The 14,641-nt window shown below is 35.7% G+C and overlaps 2 protein-coding genes across 3 annotated transcripts in view; one reads left to right on the top strand and one right to left on the bottom strand.

Annotated features, from left to right (window-relative positions):
* The first annotated feature begins 5,920 nt into the window (after positions 1–5,920).
* LOC148940702 (vacuolar ATPase assembly protein VMA22-like) lies at positions 5,921–6,856 on the top strand. The gene has a single exon (XM_089105228.1). The coding sequence runs from the start codon at positions 5,935–5,937 to the stop codon at positions 6,376–6,378; it is 444 nt and encodes a 147-aa protein (XP_088961354.1). The 5' UTR covers positions 5,921–5,934; the 3' UTR covers positions 6,379–6,856.
* A 167-nt stretch (positions 6,857–7,023) lies between these two features.
* LOC148940701 (MSL complex subunit 3B-like) overlaps positions 7,024–14,641 on the bottom strand; it is a 45,580-nt gene continuing 37,962 nt past the window's right edge. The window contains exons 9-11 of one of the 2 annotated variants that reach the window (XM_089105226.1): positions 13,341–13,453; positions 10,919–11,003; positions 7,024–8,215 (exon numbers count right to left, since the gene is read on the bottom strand). In XM_089105226.1, the coding sequence (XP_088961352.1) occupies positions 8,161–8,215; positions 10,919–11,003; positions 13,341–13,453 (253 nt within the window). In that variant the 3' untranslated portion in view covers positions 7,024–8,160. The remainder of the gene's footprint in view (positions 8,216–10,918; positions 11,004–13,340; positions 13,454–14,641) is intronic. The other variant, XM_089105227.1, reaches the window with a different exon arrangement.

The following is a 14,641-nucleotide window of genomic DNA, read 5'->3' as shown; positions in this document are numbered from 1 at the left end:
AGAAGAACAGTGCGGTTTTAGGAAGGGTAGAGGATGTGTATAGGACCGCTTTTTAGGAAGGGTAGAGGACCAAATATTCACTCTTATGTTAATAATTGAGAAGTACCTGTGTTATCAAACACCTTTGGTCATCAGTTTTTTTCATTATGAGCAAGAGTCTGATTCAGCTAGTAGAAGAGCTCTACTGAGGGTCTTATTCTTGTAAGGTATACCAGTCAAATAGATTAAAATGATTAGTGCTACGTATGAGAATAACACTGCTGCAGGTACTTTACAGGAACAGTAGTACTAAACTGGAGAGTTTAAGATTTGAGAATGTAGAAGATAGATTGAATAATTTTAGAAAAATAGTTTGTGAAGTTGCTAATGGTATCTTAGGGAAGAATGCTAATAACGCAGCTGGGAATATTAGTAAAAATGCTTTATGTTCAATAGCGAAGAGGGGGGGCCTGCCAAGGCCACAGAAGAGGAGCCTTCCACAGTTGAAAAAAGTTTCGAAGAATAGGAAGATAGTCTTCGAACCAAGAATAGAAATTGGAAGCTACAGTGATGACAGTGGTAATGTTTGAAGATCTTTGAATATGTACTTCTTCCAACTGTGACTGAAAATGCGATTTTTGGTGAAAATCATTTCGGTTTTGCTCAAGGAGTTAGTTGTGCCCATGCTCATAGGGCACTCGTGAGTATACTTTGCCAGGCTGCCGATAAAAATGAGCAGATTCATCTTTGTTTGCTAGATGTGTCTAAAGCTTTTGACAGTATTATCCATAGTCAAGCTCTTTATTCGCTTCTTGTAAATGGTGTTAACACTTCTGTTATTTTTGTTTTGAGGTATTGGTATAGTAATACCTATTTACGGTTAAAGTTGACGGTTAAAGAGAATATTCGTGTTCGATGCGGAGTACGCCAAGGAGGCGTGTTATCCCCTTATGTTTTTAAGCTTTGTATTGCTAGAGGGGAGTATACCCAATGGATAATATCTAAAAATTTCTATTCTATAGAATGTAAGAATAATATCCAACCATACTTAGTTATTGCCAATATTATCCAACTAGTTAGCTATCTGAAAAATCCTTTTAAGCAAATAAGAAATTATCCAACTAGGAAAATAATTAAAATTTAAAAGAAAAAAAGTTTTATCTTGCTAGCCAAATACAATAAAGCATAAGAGCCAACTTAGTATCTCTAACTAGTTTGATAATACTTTAACTTAATGTTTCTGATATATTGGCTATCTAACTAGACAGATAAGTAAATTCTTCATGCAAACTAGTGATAGGCCTAATATCCAACTAGTCAGACAATTTTTTTTCTTAGACATAGCATGAACATCTAACTTGGTTGATAACACTTTTTCCTAGCCCTTCTGATATTAATCCAATTAGGTAGTTAAGTAACTTCCTGCCTAGTTAAATATATATCAGAAAATCTAAGACTAAGCATTATCCACCTAGTTGGATATTCTTGCTTTGCCTAAGAGAAACAATTTATCTGGCTAGTTAGATATTATCCCAAAACTGCATAGCCTAATGGAATTTACTTATCCTCCTAGTTGGATATATATCAGGAGTGTTAAGACTTGGTATTATCCACCTAGTTAGATGTTCATGCTCTGCCTAAGAGAAATGAATTATCTGGCTAGTTGGATATCTGGCTAGTTGCGCTCAAGCAATAATTACAAGTATAAAAAACTTCGTTTACGTTTGTTTTTGATAAATATGGCTTCGTTAACAATTGTTCCTGATTGTTTAAGTACATAGGGATTTACGAAATTTAGAATATCTGGAAATAACTGGTCCTCTGAAAATTTCCTGTATAATGGTGATGCTCTTGACAGCTTCAAAGGTAATGGTATTAATCATCATTAATAATGCCGCACATGAGAACATGTCTTTGAATTTTGATAATCTGGAAACAAACTTTTGTTAGATTTGTATTTGCTCTCCTCCCCCTCATTCAGAATTCGAGGTCCACTTGGCTCTCCAACATCCCCTAAAATTTTCATCTCAATCCTCCGAGTGACTTCTAGATGGAAAATCTTGACATTTTTTTTTTTCAAACAAACAACAAAAATCATTCCACAAATAAGTTTGCCAATCCTACAAAGACTCCATGGCTTTCAAAGAGGAGGATAACGAAACTAAATATTTAAACATGAAACATCTAAACAGATACTATTTAAAACATTCAGTCATGAAAAAGACAGGGGGAGAAACAGAGAGAGTTCATTTAAAATTAACGAACCTACAACTCAAATCAGGCAGAACAGCACTCTGTCACGATCCACAGAATCAGCATTTTTTTTTTTTTTTCTTGTACTGGCATTATTCCAGTTCAAACAATTTTCGACATGCTAACATTTTGCGTTAGGACCTATTTCCTCTGGGACTTTCTTGGTCATGGAGGCATAACTTTCAATTATTCTGGTCAAAACGGCTGTTATGAAATTTTGTTTCCGTGTCATAGGGGTGGGGGTGTAAAGGGGATCCTTGGGCGCATAAACTATAGAAGGTTTGGAAGCTCACAGACCCAATTATCTTTTCCAAACACGAATATTTGAATTCTTTGCAGAATTCTTGTTTTAACAAGATCTAAAATGCCAATCTCTTCTGCTAAAAGGTACTTGTGAAGAATGGGCCAGTTACATTATCTTGGACTTTTCTCCCATGAGGTATGTGGATCGTGACATACCCAAACACATTTTGCTCGAAATATTTGGAGCAAAACGGTTTTCTTAGATTTTGATTCAACGCCACGGGGGCTAAGGAGTTGCATGGAACAAAAAATTACGTGGGATAATGGTTGCACTCCAATTGCTTTCGACCCTTAGAAACTACATTATAACTTTTAACTCTTGATTGAATTAGCCATCTACCAAGTTTTTACGACCACAAATTCTATATGAAGGGGTCAGAGAAAAAAGACTGTATGATAGCAACATTGCTCTTTTACGATGTCAAGGTTAGTGATTGACTCTGATTCTACTCGGTTTCTTTGTTTTGTAGAAAATATTTAGGGGCACCGAAATCATAAATGAATAAAATTAAAGAGTAATGTAGAGTCTCAAACGGGATCATGTAATTTCTCTTTTAAATTGTTAGGTAGAAGTGGAGAAGCCAGTGATTTATTTCCAAGGGGCACCGCACCTTGAAGGAGGAGTGGGGAATGGGGTCGGGAGCTGATCGCCAGCTAATAATTGAAAAATTTGTTATTGCATTATTATTAATCTATTTCCACTCAAGAAAAGCAAAATACAAAAGACAAAGTGAAAAAAAAATGAAACTCAACTCACTTCAACAGAAAAATCACAATATTCTATCAGTAATTATATTTAATGATACCAATTGTGAATTGTATAGTTCTTCTTCCAACAACTGAGAAGGGATCTGTAATATAATTCTTCTTGAACATGCTACTGCGGGAGACGCAAATGGAACTTGTCATATCTATAAAAGGCACTTCGCATGGCCTTCTTTTCCGTTACCGTGAAATTTTTCTAGAAGAGTCATAGCTAGCAAATTAAGGTTTATAGTTGTGGAGCATTAGTAATACGGAGAAGCAAGAAACGGCTAAGACACTTCTTGTTGGAAACCCGATATCCGAAGGTGGGAACAGTAGTGGCGACTCAGAGATGAGATTCTGCCCTTCATTGTGGCTAAAATAGGGTTATTAAGAGCTTTCTCTACCTTGACGCACAACTTTCTTAACATGCACTATTTCCTTAGAAGGACGAGAGCCTGAGGGAAAGGGACGAGGATAATACCCATGAGCTTACGATAGTATACTCAGGCGATATGATAGACCACGTTACACTGTGTTAAATAGTTTGAGCAAATTGAACCCATGAATGCCAGACTCAGAGGCTCACATCAAGCAGTCCTTGAACGAGATGCTCGTCACTTTTGGCTGGAACAACACGAAGATTCGCAATGACGAGTTGAATATGTCCCTGTCCTGAATACATATTAGAAAATGTGTAACTATAAGGATATTTTGGTTTGGGGTATTTTATTTGCATTTTTGGTCACAAGAGAAAAATGCTTATTTTAGTTCAATTGCTATTTTATTACAACAAAAAAGAAAACAAATGGGTTTGGGCTTTTAACGAATAATGTACAATTTTGTTAATATTTTCTCAAAAATACGGTTTGGTAAAATTCTTATACTTTCAACACTGGAATTTATACAATACCCCCCCCCCCCATAATGAGTAAAATTCATCAAAAGAACATATAAGACAGGTCAATGGTCACATTCAAACCAAAAATAAATATTTAAAATTCTAATGTTATATGAAGCAGAGCGATGGGTTATATCTAGCAAAAGGGCAGCAGGACTTGCCATAATCAATTGTTCTTAGACAAATCTACATATAATCCGCCATTTACTTTCAACTTAAAACTTATTCTGGCCGAAAAGAAATTTTTGAGCCTTAAAAGTGTAAATTTACTGTATTAAGAACAGCGAAAGAAAAAGGAGGGGCTCTAACTTCCTAGGTTGAGGGGCCAAGGAGCTGACGCTTTGTATCAGCTAAATTTAATGATGTCAGCTAAATTCGGCTAAATCTAATGATGTAGCTTTTTATTCTCAAGCTCTTTCCATTTCTAAACTAAATCTTGACACTATGGCACCATCACTTCCCACACTCAAGCTTTATGTGAATAAAGTTTGCTGGACTCGAGATATCATTCTAAATTAGTGTTTGTTTCACTAAAAAATTGTCCTTTGTAATAAAAAAAATGTACAAGGATTTTATGCTGAATTTCTCAAAGGAAGAGCTATATTCTCCCAAGTCAAGGGCCCCAGGAGGCCGAAAATTCCAATACTAGGGCATGCCATACGAAGGGGTACTCAAAAGAAACCGAACTTATATTGTGGAGAGTGGACTTACTGTAGAACTGGTTTCTCGTTGTTAGGAGCGCGTAGAGCTACTTTTCATTAGTCAGTGTGCCAACTGCTGTCACTGTAGAAGGTTGCGTTCTGTAACGAATTTAATGAGTATAGTTTTTTAAGTGCTTAGCTTTATTGAGTTTCCTACAGACTAATCAGCAATCCGATGTTGAAAATAAGGCTATAATAAACAATCTGATTAGTTTTTCCGATGTTGCAGCAGGGGCAAATGCGAAGACATTACTGTGGTCTAATTTTGAGTCTGGCAGACTTCTGAAACGCACTGGTCAAAAATCCTTTAGACCAGTATTATAGAAGTTTTGACAAGTTTTATAACAACTTAAAAGACATGCTTAAGATTCGGCAAACGCGTGCTAATGAGGACTACCCCTCTATATGCTACTTAAACCCTAGCCAAGTCCCATCTTATTGCCATGCTATTTTAAGAAGGAATGAAATTTAAATCCGCAAAAAAAAAAAAAAAATGGGGAGTGGGCGTTATCCCGTCTATCGAAGTATTAGAAGTACTTCTAGTACTAGAATTCTCTGAGCCACCATAACAATTTCCTGTAGGTCTAGGGCAAGGATTTTCCTTGGAGATGGTTGACAAGACTGAAGAGAACACGTTTTAAGCATAAAAAAAAGATTCTGCTACCATGAAAATTTCAAACTTTTGATAATTAGTTGATGAGTACACATAAAAACAACTGGGTTCAACTTTATTAGACTCATGGGCATTGGGAGGGGGGGCAGCGGCCCCCCTCCCATATAAATTAAATTTTGCAATATATTTTGATTAAAAATCATTTGTTTTGGAAAAAGCTTTTTATAAAACTCCATCACAATATCAACTGCCCCCCCCCTAAACAGCATGCTGCCTACGCCCATGATTAGACTATTGGTGCTTGATAAATAGTTGACCATCTTTAACACTAAATTAATTCCTTTTGTAACTGAAAACATAATATAAACTCTTTAGAGACCAGGTGCCAATATACCAAATATTTTACTAGATTGCTATGTATCTGTTTCAACTTTCAGGACATGAATGCTGACGCTGAGCTTAATTTGCTGTCTTTCGAAATATTGCGCCTAATGGACGAGTATATCACGCTTCAAAAAAATCTGGAGAGTCGAATGAACCACGGATACCTTCATTTAACCAAAGCACGCTACATAATGGGAGAGAAACATTTGTCCTCAACTCAAATTCCATACAATGAACTTACTGCTACAACAAAATCCTTTAGAGATTCGAATGAAGATGGAACTGCTTTTAGGATCGGTGATGAAAACACAAAAAGCGGGATTCAAAATATCATTAAAAGACCTATTAATTGGTTTGGGCTTCTAACCCCTCAGAGTTTAAAATCCGCCGACGATTCTTTTTCAAAAAGTATTCAACTGGCTGGAGATTTAGCATCTTTATCTGTGAAGCTACAGAAGTCAATTCAAAACTACGAAGAACTTCTGGAGAAGCAAGCGTAATTGAAGAAAATCATGAATATTTACCAAGCCACATTCCAAATACAGTAGTAAGAGCAATTTGAAAAAAAGAAATGGTTCATGCAGTTTCCATGTAAAGTTAAGTTGAACATTAAAGTACATGTTTCCCTTATTATTTAGTTTAGCTCTTAGAGTAATATAGCAATGGCCAGTTTATATACGAGTTTTAAGAGAAGAACAGTGCGGTTTTAGGAAGGGTAGAGGATGTGTATAGGACCGCTTTTTAGGAAGGGTAGAGGACCAAATATTCACTCTTATGTTAATAATTGAGAAGTACCTGTGTTATCAAACACCTTTGGTCATCAGTTTTTTTCATTATGAGCAAGAGTCTGATTCAGCTAGTAGAAGAGCTCTAGTGAGGGTCTTATCCTTGTATGGTATACCAGTCAAATAGATTAAAATGAATAGTGCTACGTATGAGAATAACACTGCTGCAGGTACTTTACAGGAACAGTAGTACTAAACTGGAGAGTTTAAGATTTGAGAATGTAGAAGATAGATTGAATAATTTTAGGAGAAAAATTGTGAAGTTGCTAATGGTATCTTAGGGAAGAATGCTAATAACGCAGCTAGGAATATTAGTGAAAATGCTTTATGTTCAATAGCGAAGAGGGGGAGCCTGCCAAGGCCACAGAAGAGGAGCCTTCCACAGTTGAAAAAAGTTTCGAAGAATAGGAAGATAGTCTTCGAACCAAGAATAGAAATTGGAAGCTACAGTGATGACAGTGGTAATGTATGGTTCAGAAGCGTGGGTGCTTCAAAAATGGAGGAGAATTTGCTAGATGTTTTGTAGAGACATTGCCTACGGGTTGTTTTGGGTACCGGACTGACTGACCGTTTCTCAAACTGTAAGCTGTACAAAAAATGTGGCTCAATCTCTCTTTCTAAGGCTATAATGATATAAAGGATGAGATTGCTAGGACACGTCCTGCAGATGAAGGATGACAGATTGTCAAACATTGTCCTTGTCAGCCAGCCATCTAGGGGCTAACAGAAAGCAGGTAGTCCCCGAATGTGGTGGGAGGATGTCATAAGGAAAAATTTAAGGGAAATAGGAACTTCTTGGAAGGGTGTAAAGAGGATGGCTTTGAATAGATTGGGATGGAGGGGGAGCGTGCGTAGTTGTGTTAGCCTCAGGCAGCTTGGTGCTGAAGTGAGTTGTTAGTAGTAGTAGTATATTTATCTGTACTGTTTTTTTTTTATTGAAAACTGTGCTATCTATGCCTTTTTCAATTTTACAGTAGTGTAAAAAATAAAACAAAATCAATATCTCCATCAGAAATGCCAATACTTAAAAGTGAATGGAGGTTTATTGGTAGTTGATGGATTCGAGTACCTATATTTTTACTTCAACACTAAATAACAAGTATTTAATGAAAGTTACGCTTAGAATATCCTGGTATTTCAATTTTGTACTTAAGTAGTACTTGAATTACAATGAATTGAAATACTTCAAAACATTGAATTTAAAAAGGATTTAATCTTCTTAAGTCAAAATCTTACAATATTCTGATTATAACAATTAAAACGTGTGTTGTTTTTTTCTGATTATAACAATGCAAAACAGGAAATAATAAAATTTAATTTTGTCGCACAAAATTAAAGACAAGCAGCAAATACAAAATTTAGTTTACTAACAAAAAATAAAAAATCATAACTCTCTTAAGAACTCTGAACTTCGGCATAGCTTTTTCGCCATTGCGTTAAAACATAAACACAACTCATACCAAATGTCTAACTTAGCGATTGTAGTACAAGTTCCCTTCAGATCCTTTCTTCGTTCACTTTACTTAGCAAACTCGTTTGACTTGATATGTACCTGTAGAAAAGAAAAGAGTTTAAAGCTCTTAAGATAAAAATTGGACCAAATGAGGCAAAATTAACACTTTATTAGTACTTGATACTTCATAATCAGACGGGTGATAAGGATCTTGTTCACCTCTTACTTTTTGATAAGAACTGAAGGAGCTTGAGGTTTCATTTCTTTGACGTACATGATGAAGAAGCTAGGTTTGCCGAAAACATTAAGCAGCTGGGATTTTGGGACTATGAAGCAAGGGGATAAGTTTTTTCGAATGTCATAGAATATAGGGAGAGATTATACGGCGTGAAAGTAGGTAAAGCGTTATTCCTATTTTGAAATAAAATGTTATTGATATTATTTGTACTTTTAGTGTTTAGGGTTATTTAGTGTTTGCTGTTTACTTTTTGTAGCCATGGAGCATGAGGCTTCTGTTCTAAATAAAGCTATTTATCTATCTATCATTGTCGTATATCTGCCACTACTTCACTGTAAGATTGATTTTATGCGTGGTGGCAGCAATGGTTGCGAGAGACGAAGGGAGGGCCAGTAAAAGTTCAACCTTGATAGAGTAGACCCATTGCTGAAAGGACTTTTCGAACAATAAGCAAGTTGAAAAAATGACTAAAAAGTTCAAAGCTTGTAGCTAAATCTCTTCTTTCAATAGATATCCTAAAATTTCAAAGACTACAGAATTTCAGAGTTTAGTTTTTTGTTTGGTATTATGATCCACAGAGATATCCAGAGTTGTGACAGCAATTGTATTTTATGCCTCTCTACCAAACTAAGATAGAATGCAAACTTTTCTTTTCGAACAGGGTTCTTAATCGCGGGTTTACTTTAGTATTCATGGTGTCAGAAGAAACATGTATGCTCAGAAGATAGATAAATTGCAAAGCATGCTTTTTGGTATCATGATCTAAAGAGATATCCAAAACTTTGATATTTTTTCAAGATAAACACACCTGAAATATCTCTCTTTCTACACCAGAGTGATACCAGAAGCCCTTTTTTGCGATATATCCAAATCTACAGAGAAATGGAGTATTGATCTAGGTTCCCTTTTAGAGAATCCTCATTTTTATAGAAATACCACTTCCAGTACTAACAGCTCATGAGACTAGTCCTTGAAGCCACGACAAATTTTAACAGGGTGGAGATGGACGTAATTATACGCGATAGTGGTGATTTTTTTTTTTTTTTTTTTGCTGCGCGCCTCCGAAAACTGATCAGTGGCTTTCGTTCTATGTTCTGCAATCCTTCGGTTATTTTTTCAAAAATTTTGAAAACCAAATTTATATCAGTTCTCGTCGGAATTACTTTTTTTTTCTAATGTACAGTTCTTGAAATCCACAATTCCTTCTCAGCTTCATTAGCAGGACCAAATATCGGACAAAATAAAGACGAGACATCAAGCTTAACTTCCCTCAAGTATTCTTTTGATCCGAATAATCGAAAGTGACATCTTAAACTGTCTGAGGACTGAACTGATTCGACAAATTAGGGAATTCCCTTGAACCATATGTCTATGCCTGCTTTGTAAGACCTCAAGAAAATCCGATACGACGTCTTATACCAAGTCTGGATTTCCTGGTCTTATAACCTGTGTTCCACTTCTTTTACTATAGCTCTTTTCTTAATTGCTGTAATTTTTGCTTTATTGAATCAGAATAAAATCGAGACGCGTAACTAGAAATACAGACTCAAACACTTCCATCAAAAGCTTTGACAGACTTATATTTGTCATGTATAAAAAAAAAGCTTGTTTACACGGTATGTAGCCAGCATTCAATGCTTAGCAATAATTATTGGTCCTGCACCACTAAAAACTCTTACTGCTCCATTCAACTATTTAGAGCCTGTATATTTACAATGCCAATGACATGAATTTACTATTTATTTAAAGATAAAGTTATTAACACATAATATGGTCTATATACAATGAAACAATTTTACAACAGTGCAGTTTTTGTAGTAATCCCTTATATTCATAAATCTATCTATTAAGAAAAGGGAGATTTCAAAATTATAGCCTATGAATCTGTTTAAAATATAACAAGAACGGTCATTAAGCTCCAAGCCTATAAATCTGTCAAGCTAAACAAATATTTTCGAAATTCTAACCTAGAATTTTGATGAGCAAGGAGAAAAGACAATCAAAGCTATGAAAGCCACTTCCGCCCTTAATAGAATTCCTAATCCACCACCGCGCACTGCCAGGGTTGACTGGTGATTTGTGTACGAATTCAGCGATTTATTTACTATTTGATTATTTTCCTTTGTCAGCGTCAAAAACAGGCTGTTTTTTTTATTTATCCCAAATGCGGTTAATTATATTTAGAATAGCTGACAATACTTGTGCTTTCAGTATTAAGGCTTTTTTGTTAAGAAGAAACTGTAGATTGACACAATTACGTTAAGTTAGACATGCGTCTTCATTTTTTCGCAGGTTTTGAACTTCGATTTCTATTTCATTAGTATCAAAAGCTGGAATTTTCAGGTTCTTCCCATGTTTCCCTGTATTTTATATATATATTCAATCGTCGCGATTTTGTTGGTGGTACGAATCAGCCCCTTCTGGAATAAATCCATTAGCACATTCTTCTATGCCCCTCCATGGGGTAGTCGACCGAGATCTATATAATGTTTTTTTCTATGGTGATATTTCTTAACGATTTTTTTCACTTTTTACATTAGAAAAGGAAAAAACACTGTACTTACTCTAGTAAAGCTTCAGAATAGCTCTTCACAACAATCCACTTTTCTTCTGATAATCCCATGTCTGAGAATATTTCTGGCATTATCGCTAAACAAAAGAAGAACAAAACAGATAATGATATGGCTAATCAACATTCCCAAGCAAGAACTACCAGGGGGACCCCGATTAAAAAAAAAGGTCCTCTAAAATTGGGCCCAAAAAACAGGCAACACTTTCTTTCAATTAGATCGAAACTCGAATCTTTGTTGGGTTAAAGGGGACCACAAATTTTCGTTGGAAGGGGGAGGGTGTAAGAGGACCCGGAAACGCACCAAAAATTTGTCATCACTGATTAGTTTGAAACTTATAGTCAAAAGTTCCTGAGTCAAGGGGAAGCTAATGTAATAAAAAATTAAATTGGGGCGTGGTCCCCCAAAATTGAGCGGCCGGAACTTTTTTTCTGATCGATTTCAAGAACGTAGCTCCTGGCCAACTAGACGGTAATTTGCAAGATTAAGTTTCGGCTTGTTCTTCAATACTTGCGGCAAAAAAAACAAAACAAATTCTTCCCGATTGGTTTGGAACTTCCATGGATCGTTTCCTGGAATATTCTTGAAATATGCTTTAGATTAGCTTTGCTCAAATGGGCTGCAGTAGTTTGAATTTACTTACTACGCAAAACTGAACTTACTCCTCATCCCCAGTCCTAAATCTTAACTAATAATAAAAAGCAATGTAATAAGTATTCCAGACATAATTTTTATTTAAAGAATTTAAATAATTAATAATGATAAAAATTGAAAGTTAATTTCGGCAGTATCAACTCGTGAAGCCGGAAACTTAAAGGATATGTAAATAGAGCGCAGTAGACCTTAACGAATACAAAGCACTTTGAACTTTGATTTTATCGATATTTGACCCCTGAAACTAAGCCAACAAATCTTGTATTCTCCGGTTGGCTTAAACTTACACGACATGAAGACAGGGATGATGGGATCTCAATGAAGACAAAATCTATTGAAACAACTCCCTAAACTTTAAAGGCCGTGACGTGATTTACGGCTTACTGAAAACAAAATGTATTTTGAACATTTCGTCTTTTACAATTTTAGCATTGAAAAACCAAAAAGCTGATTGTTCCAGAAATTACTATCGTTACGTATTAACAGTTAGTCTGTTTAATCTTGATTATTATGGTGATTTTCTTCTTCTTTTTTTGTCGACGTTACGACACACAAAAATCACAATGTTCAGAATATCGTTTCTTTGAACATTGTTTTATATACATAATATGAACGAACTTATCGTTTTCAATAAACGATAAGGCCTATTCCCTAAACATAGATGACCAGGAGTCAAAAGAGATACAGTCTACATTTAAGTGCAAAGTTGAGGGTGGGAGTGTTAGAGGAGACACAGGCCATAGGACCATCCAGGTGTGGAGATTGTAATTTTTGCATGATTCTGATCTCAGTAAGGTATCACATGTTAACTACTTGAAAAATATTTACTTCAAGGTTTTGATTTTACATATCTGCGTTGCACGATTAGCCTTGTATTTGTAATCAACGGGATCAGAAACCCTAAATACCATTTTGGGTGAGAGTCAAACACTATCCCTGAAAACTTATTTCTCTACACTTTAGAACACTTCGCTTGCAAATTCTTTGCGATAAAAACAAACGACATTTGTGAAATATGTGACATATCGTGTATCCTTCATAATGAAATCGAACAGCATTTGTGAAATATGCATCCAATTCTTTTTGATTTAGGATATTCATACTTCAATTCACACCAAAGCCGGTCAAAGACAAAGCAAGCGCACTGATGACCAAAGAGCGTCAGAGAGGAGTTTAAACCCTGCTGCACAAAGAGGATCCGAAACAGACCGTACGCAGTCTTCACCCAAAGGAATTCCTAGATGGAAGACATGCACTATTTGCCATTCGAGCTTGGAAAAAGTACGCACTTGTTACCACAATAAAAGTATTCCCTCAGCATACCCACTGCTGCCTAAAGGAAGTCGTAGGCGAAAGTGTACGCACTATTAACCAGGGCGATAGGGACAAAGCAAAAGGAAGCTGAAGATAGAACGTATGCATATTATTGACCACAAGGGTTAAAAACCAGATCTTACGTTGTGTTTACCAAAGGATTTCAAATATGAAGCGTGCGCACTGATTACCAGAGGTTTAGAGACGGAATGTAAGTGCTGTTGACCGAGGGAAGTCAGAGACAGAGCAAACGCACTGTGTAGATGACTGGGCTGGAAACGAAGCATACGTACTTTTGACCATAGAAAGTGAAAACAGAAAAAGACCTTATTAATCAAGAAAGGTCGGAAGAGAAGCCCTTGCCCTATCCAAACATTTTTACTGATGAATCACATTACTTAATACTAGAAAACTACAAACTTTAAAAAAATCAGACAAATTCACCTACCTAAGAGCCGTATAAGGTGAGTGACACCATAAATAAGACATGGATATACCGGTTTTTGAGTATATGCGGTTTCTGGAACCAAAGACCAATTATTCACATCTTCAAGAAGTTTGCTGAAACAAGATTTTTAATATTAGGATAAGGAGATCTAAATAGAATCACTAGCCACAACAACGAATTTTATCACAATTAGTGGAATATAAAATCAAATGATTTATAGTGACCCTACCACTAAAAATAGAAACATCAGCCACCAGCAATGAACTGCTCATATTACTAACTTTTTTTTTCAATAAAGACAATAGTGTCCCGTTGTTTCCAGTCGTCGAAACCATTATGCTAACCGCCCGAGATTAGGATTCCGGCTTTAATACTAGGTCTTTTTATATATCAAATATCTATTCAAATTTCTATATTAAGAATTCTATATCAAATGATAAAACTAACAATAAAACAAAAACACTTCACATTACCTCTGCAAGCCTTTAAGGTCAGGAAATACTACAGGAAAAAAAAATTAAGAATGAAAAAACCCTGTCACCCGTCATTCGACAAATACAAAAAAAGCCGAGTAATATGCATAGCAATAAAACCTTCATTTTGTATATTTTACCCTGACCCGAAGACATCTTCTCTCATCGGAAGAAACTGAATAAGGATAATAATGAAACAACACTATACTTGTATATATATAAAAAAAGAAAACCAGTAAACCAAACAATTTTTTACTATTTTTGAAGATAAGAAGCGAGCAACATTATCAAGCCAAATCAGTTAGAGGATTCACCTCAATACAATGTACCGTAACAGGATTGGAATCTGAAATTACAGGTCAAATTAGAGCAATTTGAACACGTTATTTGTTTTATGAAGGTGATAGGTAGAATGGTTTCAAACAAATAACGGAGTACATCTAAGTGCCTTGGAGACATGGTTAAGTAGTTGAAGAAAAATGGAATATATACTTGAAATAGAACATTTGAAATCGTTTTTTTAAAGAAAAAGAAACAGTTAGGGTTCATACAATCCCACAGTAACTGACACAGTAAGACTGAATTAAACAAAAATATAGGATTTTCAGAATCGATCCAAGGAAACTACACTCAAGCTATATTGAACAATATTTTATGGGAGGTCTAGTCAAGTGGTTAGCATGCTATACTTGAAATCATTTGTCCGTAGAGTCGACGCAGCTCTAAATGGGTACTTGGAGAAATCTGACGAAGATAAACAGGAAGGGTGGATAAAAGCACAATATGGTTGGCCCCCCGCCCCCACTGCACTTCCTGACTGAAGGGCCA

The sequence above is a fragment of the Artemia sp. Qi Xiang Cuo genome, chromosome 19, assembly GCF_049724085.1.
Source record: "Artemia sp. Qi Xiang Cuo chromosome 19, ASM4972408v1, whole genome shotgun sequence".
Classification (NCBI taxonomy): domain Eukaryota; kingdom Metazoa; phylum Arthropoda; class Branchiopoda; order Anostraca; family Artemiidae; genus Artemia; species Artemia sp. Qi Xiang Cuo.
Note: the sequence above shows the minus strand (reverse complement) of the source record. Positions and strands in the feature narration are given on the sequence as shown.

Coding starts and splice junctions, on each gene's coding strand:
- LOC148940702 (XM_089105228.1), top strand. CDS start 5,935: ATGAATGCTGACGCTGAGCTTAATTTGCTGTCTTTCGAAATATTGCGC.